The sequence below is a fragment of the Rhinopithecus bieti genome, unplaced genomic scaffold (assembly GCF_001698545.2).
Source record: "Rhinopithecus bieti isolate Rb0 unplaced genomic scaffold, ASM169854v2 scaffold_8601, whole genome shotgun sequence".
Taxonomy (NCBI): domain Eukaryota; kingdom Metazoa; phylum Chordata; class Mammalia; order Primates; family Cercopithecidae; genus Rhinopithecus; species Rhinopithecus bieti.
Window position 1 is genome coordinate 1112089 of NW_016806193.1, and position 17951 is coordinate 1130039.

At 39.9% G+C, this 17951-nt stretch overlaps 1 protein-coding gene across 1 annotated transcript in view; it reads left to right on the forward strand.

Moving 5' to 3' along the window:
* The window catches only part of ATXN7 (ataxin 7), an 89532-nt gene that overhangs the window by 57207 nt on the left and 14374 nt on the right, over positions 1–17951 (forward strand). The window contains exons 3-5 of the mRNA XM_017875025.1: positions 12036–12288; positions 14308–14567; positions 15047–15129. Of these exons, the coding sequence (XP_017730514.1) occupies positions 12036–12288; positions 14308–14567; positions 15047–15129 (596 nt within the window). The remainder of the gene's footprint in view (positions 1–12035; positions 12289–14307; positions 14568–15046; positions 15130–17951) is intronic.

Genomic DNA, 17951 nt, shown 5'->3' on the forward strand with positions numbered 1-17951 from the left:
CAGTAGCAAGTGTGCAATGAAGCACAACCAAATTCTGTGAATGGAAGGTAGCAAGACGCCTCTCCAAAGCAGCCCTTCTGCACAGGAGCTGAGAGCTCCACTGGGTAAGTTTTCTGAGGCAGTTTTCAGAGGCTGGGCTTGGCTCAGGGCCCAGCTCTGGATGAGCCTGTGGACGGTGGGGTAGGTCTTTGCTAACCTTACATAGAACCAAGCAGAGTTGGGAAGAGTTTATGCAGGCCTCTTTCCTCCTGGCGTTTGTCTTGCCCTGTCAGCAGGCCAGGAGGGCTGCGCTGCTCAAGTAGTGGAGGGAGGGAGCCTGCAGAGCTAGGGGATCAGCGTGGTTAATCGCAGCCACAGGGATTAGCTGCTGCAAGCTGTCCACAGGAGCCATTCTGAAATGTCATTTGAGTGATCTGGCCAAAGTTCAGATGCAGACAGGAGTCGAGTTTGTTATTAACTCCAACAAAATGCTGAGGTTTGCACCAAACAGTTCCCATATCTCAAAACAGAGAGAGTATTGGTTACGTCGCTCTCTAAAAATGGAGGAACGTTGTAACATGCTTTAACTGTTTTTTATCTTACTTGTGGTAAGTGAGGTTTCATGACAGGCAGTTTGCAGTGTTTCCTGTAGAATGTGTTTGAAAGCTGTTTTGTCAGATACTTCAGTTCCACAACAAAGTTTCAAACAAAACACTGCATCAAGAGGAAGAACAACTTCAAAATACAACCAGTAACCCTGGGAAGTCATTCAGTAACTTAAATTGAGTGTATAAAAATTTAATTATGGACTGACTGCCAGAAAAGATGATTTTTTTTTAGTTGTGTTATTAAGGTAGCCAGCAGAGCTAAGCTGATTCTTCTTGGGTGGATGTGGAGGCTGTTCTCAGTGTTACCTTACCTGTCTCAGACCTTCTGTCTTCATGCAGGAAGTGAGGTGTCAGTTGAGTTCTTTAGTTTTCAGGGGATTCAGATTTCATGCCTTCTGCAATAATGAGCTTGACCGGATGGTTTTAATTGAGGTTGAAATTTAGCTCCCCAGTTGTAGGACTTTAAATATGAAAAGATCTTAAACCTTTAATCAAATTGCTGTTGATTCTCTATAACTGATTTTTCTGAAAACTCTTGTCGGACAATTTTAGGTTCGCTATTTCTGCTTTCGTTTTTGCATGTCACTTCTGATGTTTTAGTAGTTGACAGCCCTGGCCTGCAGGTGGAGCAGATACTGTTTCTCTTCGGAAAAAATAAATGTGTGTTGCAGATTCATTGAAAACATTGGCATTCCTGAGTAATTAATCACTCATTCCTTATTGAAAGAATGCATAATGAAGGAAGCTGTTAGGCTGTGTTCAAAATGTGAGGTTTTTCTTATTTCCATGTTCTGGTCTTCAGGTATTCTGCCCTCCCCACCCAGAATGAGGTGATATAAAAGGATATAAAACTAGTGGATAATAGCAATAAGGATTGTGACTGGCTCAGTGTAGCACTTTTTAGCAGATGGTTTTGTCATTTCGTTGTACCTTGCAGAGTTGCTGTTGTTTGTTGGACTGGGAAGATGATGCTCCCTGTTGGGATTCCTACACAGAAATTTCTATTTTAAAAGACAAAACAGAAACCAAACAAAAACAAGACAATTCCTCTAATTTGAGTTTTACCAGTTTCCTTTTATTCTCTCTCTTTTGTGTATATGTAAAATTGGATTGGGGTGGTAACGGCATAGTTTTGTTTTTTTTTTTAATTGTCTTTTAGCATTTTGGTAATAGCCCATATATTTCATTGGGGAAAGACAGTGACCTAGACCAAAATGAGACTATAGAGATACTTGTGTGACGACTGAGTATGTTTGATGCTTGAGCTACAGATAGTGTAACAAATTGGAAGGCTATACTTATAAAGGTAAATAGCTGAAATTCTAAGGTGTTCTTTTCCCTAACATATAGAGGATTAAATGAAAAGTAGCTAGAGACTAGTGGATTTTCGTTTTGGCTCTCTTCTTCTCACATGTTGGTACCTGAGGTATAAAAACAGTTCAAGTGAATGATGGTGTGAGAGGGAGAAAGGGGAGTGAAATTTTACAAAATGATGTGCATCACTCAGATGGTGAGGTCATGTTTGTTTCAGCCAGGGTGATTTATTGCTATAGTCTGTCAGCATCATTTGGGTAACACTGTGCTCTCTGATGATAGCAGAGAGAAGTCCTTATGGCTGTTGGCAGAGCAGAAGTGTCAGCCAGCATGTCATTCATTGTGTGGTATGTGTAGTCAGAAACGGTGACAGCAAGATCACAGAGGTGGCATAAACAGTTGGATGGTTGTGTTATGCTCAAAAGCAACAGCATCCTTTTCCCAAAAGGTACTTTCCCTAAGTGTGTGTATGCGTTAGAGAGGATGATAACCCTCAGGTCAAAAGTCTGCACCTTGAACGGGGTTGCAGGAGCATAGAAAGGGCGTCCTTCAGGAACTGAACTGATCACTCAGACCACTCGGTTTTACTTAAGACAAGCTGTTTCATGAAAGAAAAAAAAGGGTGTTATACTCGTAGCTGAAGTAATCAACTGTTACAACACTCTGTACTTCCTCTTTTCCCTATCATTCCATCTTTTCAATAAAATTTTGGATTTTTTTTAAGCCCTTTTACAAATGTTTGCAAAGAGCTGCAAGTTAAGCAGACAGAGAAGGAGCATCCCCAGATATTCAATAAGTTTTCATATTTCTCACATACTTGAAAGCAGAGTTCAGAAAGAACAGTCCTCTTGGGAAGAATTCCTGGCAAGAGGATTATTTGAGGTTGCCATATTTCTGCTCCTTTCTTAGCAACATTATTTACAATCCATTCACGCCTGTCCCTTCCCCCGCTGAAGTGGAGTCGTTGTCCCTTGTAATCTGCCCTTTGTGATCTGTTCTCTTTCATACAGCCAGTGTGAATGGGTATGCTGCAGTGTGCACTCTGCCCAGAGACGTGGAAATGCCAAGAGACCTGAATACTTTAGTTGGGCCTTTATTTCTGTCATAAAGCACTGACTTGAAGAGCTTGATAATTTGATTAGGACCTTTGGTGAAAAGTTGTTTCAAGTGGCCCAAGTGCTATAAATGACTCTCTTTTCTGCACTTTCCCCTTATGTTTTAACTTAAAAGCACCTCCGCATTAGGGGGAGGAGAGATGCATTTGGCAGAGGTAGCAGTTGGAGACTAATTTGTTAGGGCAGCCAGTGTTGAAATCATCCTTTTCAGTTAAATCTCTCTAGTGGAAATGATGCCGAGTGCTTTGTGGCAAGGACTTTTTCTTTCTTAGTGTTTTCCAGTGCCATTTGTAACCCACCTAAGCATGCTCTGAAGTTGCCTCCCAGCCCCAATTTTGGCTAATTGTCCTTTGAGGCACTGCATGTCAGAGGTCAGTTCTGAATTCCCCAACTTGAGATTTGAATGTTCCAGGGACAGTCCCACCGACTTGCTTCCTTTTAAGCAATTAGACTACACTCAGCTCTCTCTGGAATAGTTTCATCAAGTGCCTGGGGAACATAAAGAAATTGGATCAAAGATAAAGCAGATTTAGGATTAAAAAGAACCTGTGACTACAAAGAGTGAATGGAGTAGGACCATGTTTGCTTGTCAGGCCACATGTGAGTGCTTTTAAGAAGACTAAGAAAATTTAGAGGGAAAAGTTGACAACAATGAAAGTAGTGAGGAAATATGAAATGCTTAATGTTCATGTGTAGTCCATATGCAGTGATATGTAGTCCATGTGTAGTGATTATTGCAATGGTATGCCAAGTATTTTTTAATATTCATTAGGAAAATATATATATATACGTATATATATATGAAACTCCTACATCAAATACAAAGTCATTCTTTCAGAGATATTATTGCTTAGGATAATGCTAAATTAGTACCTAGTCAGCCACTGAATTTTTAAAAATATATTAAGTGAATAATGGTCTAGATATTGTGCAGATTTGGAAAAGGATCCAAAGTATGATTTAGTTGTGAATAACAGAAATTTAGGGAAAACACTAGTTGGGAGCAAAGTAGATGTGTAAGAAAAAAGTGCTGAGTTTGTTTGTTTGTTTGTTTTTTTAATGCAGTCTTTATTTCTAGTCTGCCTCAGGTCCTGCTCTTGGATGTTTTCTTAAGGAGTTATAATCCTTGTGAAAGACACATAATGCCAATTGACACCTCATGAGTTGTGTTTGGTGGCCTGGAAATGGAGTATGACAGTTTGGATTAATTGGGAGCCGTGTAATAGCAAGCTGCAGTTATTTTTCAACCTGGACATAAAAATAAACAATAAATAATTTTGTGAAGGGACAGCTTGATGAATGACCTAAAGTTTTAAAACTGAGCTTTTGATATGTGCATTGTTGCTTACTATGACTGGCCAAAGACTGTGTGCATGTTTACCTGTGTTTTACATTTTATAGCCATGTATAACCTTCATTATTGAAAGTCCTTGCTTTAAATGACCGTCATTATGGGATGTTTGTGGAATGGAGCTGTCAGAAGGCATGAAGTCGTGCATTTCTTGAAGCATGCATTGGTATTTCTCATAAGGCCCGTCCATGCCTAGTGCACATTCTGTTTAACCTGAGTCTATCTGAAAGTATGAGTGAGTTTCATTTAAAGAAAAATTTGTGGGTTTTACTTAGAAAATCTGCCCAAAATTTCCACCTTTGGATCTGTAAACTGAATTTGAGACTTGATCTTCATTTTATTCTACTTGCAGTTCTTCCTGAGTGTCTTCTGACTTCTGTGAGGAAAATGAGCCAACTTTTTATTTGTAAAATAACTTTAGCTTGAATGAATGTTCTTTTGTTTGGTATGAATTTGCTAATTTTTAAATGAATTCTTAAAGTTGCTCGCCTGAGCTCGTATCTTAGAATAGGTTGATATCTTCCTGAAATGGCATGTAAAAATATGTATACTAAATCCTTATCACACTGGAGAAGATAACTTACAGTAAAGAGGGTTTGGCTTGTTCTTAAGTGATTTCTACTTTCTTTAGAAGTCAGGAGGTGTTATTGGCGAGTACTTGTGTCTAAAGAAATAAGCCTGTAGCTGGCATCAGCCAAGCTAATGGGGTATCTGTCTTATGTGCTGTTGAGTTCCCAGTACTTGGTCCATAGTAGACTCTGTGCTGCAGGCTTTGCAACTCTTTATCATTTAATCCACAGCAGCCCTGCAAAGTAGGCTTGGCAGTTGAAGACGCTGCCAGCGAGGATGGAGTGAGCTGGTTGCCCAGGTTCACCCAACTAGTAACTGGCAGAGCAAGGATATGAACCCACATATCCCTGACTCTAAAGTTCTTGCTCTTTTCAGGTAATCTTTTAAAAAGTATTTTTATTTGATTTGGATTCTATTCAGGCTGATTACTCAACCCATACATATCAAGACTGTGCCCAACAGCCCTGAGCCTCTGCTGGGAAGGTGACCGTAAACAACCTGAGAGTGACTGGAAGCATGCATATTGTATTGTCTACTGGTTGGTGGGTCCAGCCTTACCCTACTGAGCAGGTGTTCGCTGATGGTCTTTTATAGAGCATGCTCATCTGGAAACTGTGTTTAAGTTGATTCCTTTTAGCCAAGCTATAAAGACAGCCCCAATTGGCACATTCTGTCACAGTTTACTCTTCAAACTGATGCAAGATTTTTCTTCTTGGTTACTCTGCAAGCCAGAGATGCCCGGCCAGCGATGCCCTGCTTGGGCCTCCCTCGGCCGCGCTGGGTGTGCCGCAGCTTGCCTGTGTTACAGGTTGTACTTGTGTTTGGCGGTTCCTGAGCTCTTGTATTACACCCAAGAAGAATGAGGATACGTGGAACATTGGAGGGTGAGAAAAGTGGAGAACAATTTTACTGAGTGATGGCAACGGCTTTCAGCAGAGAGAGAATTTGGGGAGAGGGGAATATTTCCCCCATGTGGCTGGGTCTGGGGCCCTTTATGGACTCAGAATGGGGAGTCTGATTGGTTTGCGAGTATGCAAAAAGCTTTAAAGTGAAGGCACAACTCAAAGGTCGGCATGACAGTGTAGAAAAACCAATTTGGAAAGGGTAGGTATATATAAAAACAGGTGAAGGGCGGGGACCAGAGGAAAGCATCCCAAACGGGAAGACAAATTCTCAATCCAGTCCTAGGATTTAACTTGTAGCTTGACTTTCAGGCTTTAAACTGTCTTCGACTTGGAGGTGGGTTTTCGTCGGAGACCCTCCCCTGTCTGTCTAGGCACTTGTCTGCCTCTATCAAAACCATCTTGGATGCTTTAAGACCCTCCAAGCAGAGAACTGCTACACTGGCTGACACACTCATAGCTGATTTTTAGCTTAGCAACTTCCAAAATGGAAAGGTGAAATCGAAAACAATCTGGATTTCCCTTAAACATATTCTGGATCCCACCCTGAATATACCAAAAAACTGTCATCGATGACAGATGTTCAGCCTATGCAGACTTGTACACTAACAACCTGCTTTTGCCGAGCACTTGGGGAAGATGGCCTTCTTACTGATTTATGCCCCAACCCTCATCTTTATCCCTGCCCCTCCATCATGTATTATGACTTGCTAATAATACCATTTCAGAGCAGGCAAGTTGCCTTGCGCTTTCACCCAGGTGCTGGAGTCAGCCTGCCTGGGATTGCACCCATCTTTGCCTCTTAAGTAACCATGTGATGTTGGACAACTGACTTGAGTCCTTTAAAGCCTTGGCTTCCTCATCTGGAAAGTGAGGATAATAATAGTATCTACTTTGTTAGAAAGATGGTCAGGATTGAGTGAGATAATCCATGTAAATCTCGTAGCATGGTGCCTGGCATGTGGTTTCTACACAATACACAGTAGCGGCTGTTGTTGATGTTGTTGTTCTTGAAGGTGAGATTTCTCATCAGCCTGTTGTTTGGATTATAGAAGATTAGTAAAAGGTTTAATAAGATGTGAGAAAAGAGCCCTGAATAAAGGATATGGGAAGGGTTGCAGCTTGTGAGTTACCATGAGATGGTGGAAGGAGGTTATCTGAAATTGGATGAAAAATTGTGGCATCAGATGTGTTTGGGTGTGGTTAATAACACGCATGGTGGTGAACTGAGGTAGATGGTAGAAGTTTGAGGGGTATGCATTTTGAATCTTCCCACGTGGCTCATTTCAGGCAGTTTTCTGTGTTCACCTGGTATTTCTTACAGATAAAAATCATGAAAAGTGAATGCAAAATTTCAATATGTTCAAATTGTTTTTTAGTATATCGGTGGCTTTGGAATGCTTTATAGCAGAACTGAGGATATTTAATTCAGGTTCTGTGGGGGTTTCTTAGTAGTTAGCCACTTGCATGATACCCGTTGAGAATGGGACGAATTGATACTGTGCTCAGGAATGATAATGTGCCTTGCTTTGTTTTGGCATGTATAAAATTGAGACCAGAACACCTGATTTTTCTTCTTTAGAAGTATGTATTTAATAACCGAGTAAACTATATTCATTGTAGAAAAACAATACACAAATGTTTTCAAAATAGAGCTATAATCCCAGGAATAACCACTTTTTAAAAAGCTTGACATATATGCTTCTAGATTATTTTCAAGTATGAATGTTAGCATTTGGAGTTACAATTTGTTTTGACTGCTTTTTAGATTTGTGCCCTAATTTTGACACTTGTTCATTATACATTATTTTCAGTTGTTTTCAAAGCAATATTTATGATATAAAAGATCTAATTATTTGCTTTGAACTCCTTTTGGTGTGTACCTGGGTGTTAATACTTACAATTTTTTTAAAAATCTCAGCATGAATTCAGAATTATAAGCTTAGTATTCTCGGTTGCATTCCATTTTGGAAGACCTATATAGAGCTGTCCACCCTCCTGTACCACTAATATCCTGCCCTTGCCATGTGACGTATTAAAGCCACAAGGGAAAAGAGCCCCATGAAACTCCATCTCCCTCACTTCTCCCTAGCACAACACACACATACACACTTAGGCATGTTTGTCTTTCCTTGTCTCTGCTCTTTCCTTGTCTCTGCTCTTTCCTTGTGTCTGTACTTGTCTGTCAGTCGACCTGTCTCTCCCTTGCTGGAGCCATTCATCATGCCCTCCTCATTCAGGGGACAGAGTGTGCTCTCTCTGGGCTGGTGCCAGATGCTGGAGAGAGGAGCGCTTTGAAAACTCAACTTGGCCTCCTCAGCAGACCACATTGCAGTTGTTCTCAGCATCTGGCCACCACTTTGTCCACTTAATATAGGGTCCCTAACCCCACCTATAATTTGCCCACTTCTCTCCTGATCTGGGAACAAACACTTTTTTAAAGCTAGACGCCCAGTTTAAAATCTTATGAAAAATAAGAACTCACAGTGGAAGGATAAGGGGAGTCCAACTCAACTATAATTAAATTTGGTTTTTCCTTCTTGCTTTCTTGTGGGGGGAAAGCCAGATGCCGTCCTTTTCACAGAATAAGTTACCAGTCCATGATGTTAAGGAACAGCTTAATTCAGTAGCATGACAAGAATTTGAGCTGACACTTTTCAGCCAGAATCTCAGTTACTTACACACACTACACACACACAATCTGTTTCAAATTTTAGTGAATGAAAAATTCACATGATAGATTGTCATTCTTAGTTTTAAATAGTTTTATTGTTATGGAAGTAGAAAATAGAATTTTTTTGAAATATTATCGATACATCAGCAGACTTTTAATGTTAGGAAGCTTTGAACCTTGATTTTCTAGTGCTGAATCCCATATTAAGAGTTAATAGGTAAGAAAAGAAGATTTTAACCAAAGAAAACAGGGGGAAGGTGGACAATGATGGGAATAGAAAATTGAAAGGACAAGCTTAAAGTTACAGTCAGTTCTGCTATAACACAACATGCATTCCTAAAAAATTACTGCACAATGCAACATTACGCAACAAAAACCACATGAGGCTTATTGGGAAAACAGAGTAATGGCACAACACTCACAAGACCTCATCAGTGACACACACAGAAAAACATAGGAACCTAATGAAAAGGGTAGCACAGTCTTACAAATGTTAGATGCTCAAAAAAAAAAAAAAATACGTAAATACTAGAATAAACATGGCAGTTACCTTGAAAAGACCTGGCATTTGCTTTTGGAAGGTGTGAGAAGGGTTGCAGCTTGACTGTGAAGTGATGGAAGGAGGTTATCTGAAATTGGATGACAAATTGTAGTATCAGATGTGTTTGGGTGTGGTTAATAACACCCATGGTGGTGAACGAGGTAGATGGTGGAAGTTTGAGGGAGTGTGCATTTTGTGTTTTCCCATGTGGCTCATTTCAGCCAGGTATAGTTTTCTGTGTTCACCTGGTATTTCTTTCAGACAAAATCATGAAAAGTGAATGCAAAATTTCAATATGTTCAAATTGTTTCTTAGTATATCAGTGGCTTTGGAATACATTTGCATTCTCAAAACAGGCTTCATAGCGGAACTGAGGGTATTTAATTTGATTGAGAATTTTATCTAATCATTTGATCTTCAAAGAAAATACATCACACATTTGCTCTGAGACACCTGCTTGAGAATTCTGATACCTAGAGTGTACTAGAGTGTACTTCTTAAAAGTCAAAGTTCTAGTTGAGGGTTTTCTCTGTCTTCTTCATATCACAGACATGCCCATCCTTTAGTGCACTGTTTCAGGGGGTACACAAGGTGATTTTTGTAGATAAACATGGATGAATATTTTAATATTTAGTTTATATAATAAGCTTATTGAACTTACTGTTTCACAGATACTATTGTTTTGGAAAAATCTATCTCAGCTGAGGGTAGAGGTGCCCTGCTTCACCCTGGGGCCCATCTGGAAATGGATTGGGAGATGGTTTCAGGTTGTCTTTGGCAGACGGGCACTACTGGTGAAGAAGCAGTAGGAGACTAGGAATGCTAACCGTTCTGAAATCCTGTATGAAGAATTGTCCTGTCCAAAATACCAATGATGTCCCCATGAGAGACTGGTTAGTATTAGAGTAAGGAGGAGGAGGAGGAGATAATAGAATTGATAATGTAAATTAAAATGTTGAGTTTAAAAAAATAGTATTTTATGTAGCTTTGGTAAGAACGATGAAAATAGTTTGCGGTTGATGAAAATTTGGAAAACACTCATTGAGGACAAGTAGTAGTAGTGGTGAGCTTCATTTGACAAACCCTTTAGTGCCTTGTAGCAGCTGTATTCTCAGTGCCATGCACATGCTAACTTACTCAGCTGTGATTAATGGTTCTTGAGGCATTAGCTTAGTCTACTGTAGTGTCTCAACCGTGGCTGCACAGTAGAATCAGACAGGGAAACTTGTCAAAACTCTGGATGCCTAGTCCACACCCCAAACTAATTAAATCACAGTCTCTGAGGGAGGGACCTATGCATCAGTGTTTTTAAAGCTCCTTATGTTATTCCAGTGGGTAGCCAAGTTGACAGTCACTGGTCTAGGGCCTTCTAAAAATCACTCCTTTTCACAAGAAAAGCTTTACTAGTCATGCAGAAGTTAATTGAAGACCTCTGTCCCATGCCTTACAGAGAAAGACGATGGAGACACGGCCCACAGAAGCTGTATCGTCTAAGGCAGGTGACAAACTGCAAACACATGTTTACAATCCTGGCTGACAAGTGCTGATGCTTAAAAGTATGTTCAGAGTGTTTTGGGATCATAAAAGAGAGAAAAACTAAATTTAAAAAAATCTTCAGATGCCAAATTTGGAAAACTGTTAAACTGAATTTATTTTAGTTTTTTCTTCCTTATACACAACTTTCATTTTGGAATGAACAAAAGCAAAAGGCACTTATAAATCACTATTAATTTAACCTTCCTAACTTGATTGTAGCCTTTGTGTAGTTGAGTTGGAGAATAGAAATTTGAATTTTGTCTGTAGATAGCTAGGATAATAATTTTGTCCTGGTGTGGAACACACTCTTAAGTACTTCATAAGCCATCATTGAAGTAATGCCCTTCCAGGAATAAGTCACACAGTTTTACCAAGAAACTCAGGACTGCTATAAGAAGATCTTTGGAAATAAACCATTGAAGTCTTACTTGTGGTCACTGATTATCATGTGCCTAATGTTTTAAATACTCATATAGCTCCTGTATTGTGATAAATCAATGTTGGATCACATGCATTTTAAAACTTAGAGTTAAGCAAATGTGTAATTTTAAATTAATTAATTAAAGGCAGCCACTAAGGTACTTAAGTGGATAAAGTTACCAAATAATTTATTTGTTTCTGATGGTAACATTCTTCAGCAGCTCTTGATTTATGTTAGTATGGATTAGCTTACTCTAAGAAAACCTGATTCTCCAGTGGATAGATTTATTTTCAGCTAAACCTTTGTAGTCTATACTTAACCATGAATTACTTTCTGGTTTAAAAAACAGGCGTAGCTATTTGTGGTATTTTTGTCTTGCGCCTTTGGCATCTTAGTGGTGTGAACCGGAGCTATGCCATCTGTAGTCAAGTGAGATTATTAAAAAAAGGGGGGTGGGAAGTGAAATGATTCACTGGAAAATTTCAGCACAGATTCTTAGGGAACGATAAGATAACCCTAGAAACATTCTTATTTGTGTCATATGCTGGTGGGTAGTGACAGGGGAGAAAAAGAAGGTACAACTTGTTTCTTAAGATTTTGCTATTTTGAAAATCAGAGAGGTGCTATGTTAGAAAGGAAGAAAGAACTGCTTGCAGTGTCAATTAGCAGAGCTCTGCAGATGAATGAATAATTTTCCTCTCAGTGCAAGTTGGAGCCAATGAGGTTCATTGCTAGCATGCAAAACCCAACAGGCAATATTCTCATGTTTACGATGGTTGTTTAATTTCCTGATGTGATAAAACTCTTTATGCTGAGATACTTCAGAAACAGAAGGACCCGTTCCTAGAATGTTAAGTAAGTCTGTGGGGCTTAGAGCCATTTCTGAAGGCTGCTGAGTTTAACATATCTTCACTTAATGATACGGGTTTTAACCTGAATATATTGATTTCAGGGAATTCTTCCAGAATTATATTCGAGATTTGCCTGAAACATGGTATCTTTTTTTCTTCATTTTCCTTTTCAGAAAGAAGACATAGCTCATCCAGCAAGCCTTCTTTGGCCGTTCCTCCCACTTCAGTATTTTCCTTCTTCCCTTCTCTGTCCAAAAGCAAAGGAGGCAGTGCAAGTGGAAGCAACCGTTCTTCCAGTGGAGGTGTTCTTAGCACATCCTCATCAAGTTCCAAGTTGTTGAAATCACCCAAAGAGAAACTGCAGCTCAGGGGGAACACCAGGCCAATGCATCCCATTCAGCAAAGTAGAGTCCCCCATGGTAGAATGTGAGTATGGCCAAGAGGGTTTTTAAAGCTTACCTGCTGGAAATAGAGCTGTGTACACCAGTGGCATCCGAGAGTGCCTGTGAATAATATAAAAGAGAGCCCACTTGGGGAAGAATTCAAATGTATGTTATGTTGTTTCTTGATGTTTCCCTATCATGTCATAGGAAACTTTTCAGAGTAGTAATAGCAATGATAATAAGGTTACTAATATTTATTGATCCATTCTTGTGTGCTAGCTGCTGAAACCTATGTGTATACTATGTCACTTATCACAACAACCCTATGGAATAGGTACTGTTACTATCTTCATTTTCCAGATGAGGGGAAGGAAGCTTCATGAGGTGGGGGAGTTTTGTCCAAGAAGGCCTCAAGTCACATAGGCCTGGATTTATGTCCCACTTCTGTCACTTCTTATCTTTAGGGGTTTGGGCAAGGCACCGTTTCTCTCTGAGTCTAAGAATAACAGCCACTGTGCTGGGTTATTGAGAATATTCTAATTAATATATGTCTAGCACCTGGCATAGTGTCTGACCATAGGAGACAGTTAACAAATGGATACTGGCACTCCTGCTACTGCTGCTGTTGTTAATAGTAATGATAAAAACACGCAGAGATTCCTAGATGCCACTGTAGAATTTTCTGGGATCTGCAGAGCAAATAGGGAAGCAGTGCTTCTTCCCTTCAGCCTTAGGTTCACATCACAGCAGTGATGAGGGAAGACTGAAGGAAGTTCACACCTTACAGGCATGGCTTTGGCAAGTTTCTATGATCACTCAGTAGATTGGCAGGCTTCTTGAGGTCACGTGAGGGAACAGCCATGCACTCCAATAGAAACATATTTCGCATTGTTGGGGTATCCCTCAGCCAAGTGGCGGATGGCTTTTCTCAGGCTAACCTGCCTTTGGAGGGTATAGCACACATCATAGGTCCAAGATCTGGTAACCTGGTTAATCTCGGCAGGGTCCAGCACCTGCTGCTGCCTAAGGACCTTGCCAGCTGGGAGAGGATGTGACATCTTGCAGTCTCTCTACTGCTGTCAGGCTATTCCAGGTACAGCTGTTTGGGGCTGTTTGTCCTGGTTGCTAAGCCCCCGGCCCCTGTTTTTCTGTCAGAAGTACAGTACAGCAAGCTTGGTTTTGTTCCGGGAGCTGTCTGAAAGCCAAAAAGGGTACCAGTGGTAGTGTGTAAGTCACTGGCCAGCTTAACAGCTGTTAGAGCACTGACTCTCACACTGAACAAAGTTTATACAACCACATTGATTCAAATCTTCTTTACTTAGAGCTAGGCCTTTAGATAGGAACCAGGCCAGTTGTTAGCTTCCTACCAATATTTTCAGTTTTACCAAGCAAAATGATAGTGTCAGTAAGATTCCAAGATTCATTCCTTTGTTAGTGGCACAGGTATTCCCTAAGCTCCTGTCATAGAAACATTTTTCAAGGACTGGAGAATTACCACTTTAGTGACACAACATATATTTATTAAACACTAGTCTCCTTTATTGACAGAAGCAAAGAACCTCTTCTTGGAGATATGTTATTAAGCATGTTTGAGTTCTCGTAAGTCTTTAGTGACATTTATTGGAAATATTTGCTCACTCAGAAGTTTACTTTGCTTTGATGAATCCTTTATTACAGATGGTAGTCCTCAAAAGATAGTCTCCAAGGGTTCTGCAGATAGTCTTTGGTTCTTTTAGACCTTCTCATGTTTTGCTTCTTATAAAAATTGCATTGCATTGGCTATCAGGTCTAAGTCTCCCATTGGCTCCTGTGTAAAATTTTTTGAAATGATAAAAAACCAGGCAAATTTGATGGTCCACTGAGGGTTTTGCCTCACCAGAAGGGCTTATAGGCTTAATATATATGAACCTTACTAACAGAATTCATAAGGAGCCTTCCAAGAGGCTGGCCCTGTGCAGCGCTTGGGTAGGCCCAGGTTCTACCCTCATCCCTCTGGCTCACCATTCACCTGGGGGCTGCTGAGGCACTCAGTCACTGGTTTTCTCACTTTCTCCTATGACAGCATGACGCCCTCTGTGAAAGTGGAAAAGATTCATCCGAAAATGGATGGCACACTACTGAAATCTGCGGTGGGGCCAACCTGTCCTGCTACTGTGAGTTCCTTAGTCAAGCCTGGCCTTAACTGCCCCTCAATACCAAAGCCAACCTTGCCTTCACCTGGACAGATTCTGAATGGCAAAGGGCTTCCTGCACCGCCCTCTCTGGAAAAGAAACCTGAAGACAATTCCAATAATAGGAAATTTTTAAATAAGAGATTATCAGGTAACTTCAAATTTTCTTTCTTCATAATGCTTCTCTATATAGAGAGAGCATTAAATGGGCATTCATGGGGAGCAAATCAATTGCAATCTAGAATTCCTATTTTTAAAACTGGTCACCTTCAGCTTTAGGAGGAAGTTCCTTAGTTGATGTGTTTGTTCTCTTCACTCTTGGTTTTTAAAGAGCATGAGAGTGTATGTGTGTAGGTCATGTAAAAGTAGCTTTCTAGTGGTGTATTTCTGAAGGAAATAATACAGACTTAATATCTTTTCTGTCATCTGATGGCAGTAGTCACCCCGTCTTAGTGATGTTGCTGCTTTGTTGCAGCGCTCACATGTTGTATATATATTTTATTTATTGATAATGTGGATTTTATTCCAGCTATAATTTATCTAACTGTTGATTTCTTCTATTTTCTTACTTACAAAATACATGGAGGAGAGTTTGTCAGGCCACATGTAATGCCTGTGTTCTTTTGACAGAAAGAGAGTTTGATCCTGACATCCACTGTGGGGTTATTGATCTCGATACCAAGAAGCCCTGCACCCGGTCTTTGACATGCAAGGTAGGTGGACTTCTGAAAGTCAAGCCGACTATCCTGATAAACATGGGTGACCGGGATGTACCACACTGCTCGCAAAGTCTCTCTGACCCAGAGAGGATGCTCTGTGGATTGTTCTGAATTGTGTAGGTGAAGGAATAACTTGCAAGAAAGCCTCAGATTGACAAAATGTGAAGTATGTTGTTATAAATTACAATCTTGACAGAGGTTTTGTTTCTAATGAGCAGTGTTGTATCCACAGGAATAGTGTTCTTTCCAAGTCAGTCTGTTATTTTTAAAGACTTTTAATATTTCCATATGGAAATGTAATATGAGAGGCTACCCTTGACTGTGCTGTAAATTATACTGACTTAAAGCAAGTCCAGAAATTTCCTTTGCATGTGTATGAACATTTAACAAAGGTATCACCCATGGTTCTTAAATTTTAAAGAACCACTTTTTAAAAAAATCTGTGACTTTGAGATAGCCCTGTTTTCTAGTTTAAAAAAAAAAAAACTACTGCAAGCCAGGCATACCTGTAAGTCCCAGCTAGTGGGGAGACTGAGGCAGAAGGGTTGCTTGAGCCTAGGAGTTCGAGTCCAGCCTGTACGACATTATGAGACCCATCTGTTTTAAGAGAAAAAACTAGATAAAATATATAAATAATTTATACACAAGCTAAGAAAATGTAATGGTCTTCCTTTTTGCTCTGGGGTCTTCCTTATTTCCTTTAAAATGCCAGTATGTTAATAAGGTATATTTGCTGAAAAGTAAGGGTTATTGATGTGGGGGGTGGCTTCAGGTCATCAGTGAACACCTTTACATAAATGAGCTTACGTGTTGATGTGCATTTCTCTGGAGGGTGTCCCCAGCTACCCCCAGAAAGGTTCAAGAAGCATTCAGAGTCACTGCTTTGAAGTATGTAATTTTAAAACCTTAGAGGGAGGGGGTAAAATGATAAAAGTTAGCATTTTCTTCTAAAAATTAATAAAATGGTTAGTGTTTTATTTTAGATTTTATTAAAGTGTATTTGAATAAAGGACTTCAGGCCCTGCCCCAGGCCCCAACCAGTGGAGGCATGTTACAGTCTTCTGGAATGGGAAATTTTTAAGTAGTTCTTACTTTAATTTAAGCTTCTAATTTAATTTTAGTGTATAGATTTTGTCTTACAGCAGTGGTTCAGAACCTTTTTGGGGAAAAGGGTTGGTCAAGAGTGCCTTCCAATATCTCATTTAAAAAAAAAAAAAACATGGTCCATCTTTCCAGAATAAAATAGTGCATATACATATACATTCTGAATTTTTATCTTGGATTAATGGACACCCCACCCCAAGCCCATCCTTGGATTTCTAGGTTAAAAACTCTCTTAAAACAAACTGCTTTTGTTTTGTATAGGGTACTAATTGGACACACAGTGGTGTAGTCGGTATAGGAAGATAGCCATCTGAGCTCTGTAGAATTATGTCAGTTTCAGCTGCCCCTGAGAGAATGTGTGAAAGCATGCCTCAACCCTGTCCACATCATGATCACAACTTGCCATTCTCCTTTTGCCTTCTTCCTGCCTCCCTGGCTCTCAGTAACATGGATTTCTCAGTAATATAGTAGTACCTGTGGGCAATGAGGTTTGCTTTTCTCAAACCTAAGATGTTCTTTTTCAGTCGTTTACAAAGCGTGGCCTTTTTTCTTTCTTTTAAATTTTATTGTGATGAGAACACTTAACTTGAGATCTCCTCTCGTAACAACTTTTCAAGTGTGCAAGACAGTATTGTTGACTGTGGTAGAATATTGTACAGCAGATATCTGGAACTTGTTCGTCTTGCTATAACTGAAACTTTATGCTCATTGATTAGTAACTCCCTATTTCCCTCTCCCTTCAGCTGCTGGCAACCACCACTCTAGTCTTTGAGTCTGTGAGTTTGATTATAGAGCTCATATAAGTGGAATCATGCAGTGTTTAATCTTTCTGTGACTGGGTTATTTATCTTAGTATAATGTCCTCAAGGTTCATACTTGTTGTAGCATATAGCAGAATTTCCTTCTTTTTAAGGGCTGAATAATATTCCAGTGTATATATATACTACGTTGCCTTCATCCAGTCACCTGTTGACAGACATTTATATTTTTTCTACATCTTGTGTATTGTAACTAGTACTTCAGTGAAAATAGGAGTTCTAATAGCTCTTTGAAATTCTGATTTCATTATTTTGGATAAATACCCAGAAGTGAGGGTTGCCAAACATTTTTTTTTTTCAACTCAAAATCTTCAAGGAGCTTGACTAACATTCTTCCTGTGCCTTTATTGCTAGGTGGACTGACTTTGAATGGGTCTGCATTTTTCTCCCATCTTCCTTTTCAACTGATATGTTCTCCCATTGTCCTTCTTTAAGGGTGTCATTACACTCTGTGGCATTGGGCTAAGCCTGTTATTGCATTAATATGTCTTCAGACCCAGCTCGTCATGATATTGGCATAGAACTAGCAGAAAATGCAGCATCCACCAGGCCTGCCCTTTTACAGGATGCCTTGACTTTTTTTCATTGTTTAGTCAGTTCTTTTCCTTTTCCTTGCCTTCACTTTGGTCTGAATCTATTAAGCTCGGTAGGGCTAAACATGCCTGCGTGTCCCTACCCTGAGTGTTTCCCAAGTTGCTGCCAGGTGTCTTCTGTCTTAGACTTAGAATGTTATCTGTTCTCTTCACCATCAGGGGATTTGCTGCTTTTCGTTCCCATTACTCATTCTCTGTTGTCCATCTGCCACCCTTACTGCCCCTCCTCACTTTTTCATCTGTCTAATATCCCGTCGAATTTCCCCTTTGCCTTCCATGCAGAGAGATTTGTGACTCCTGT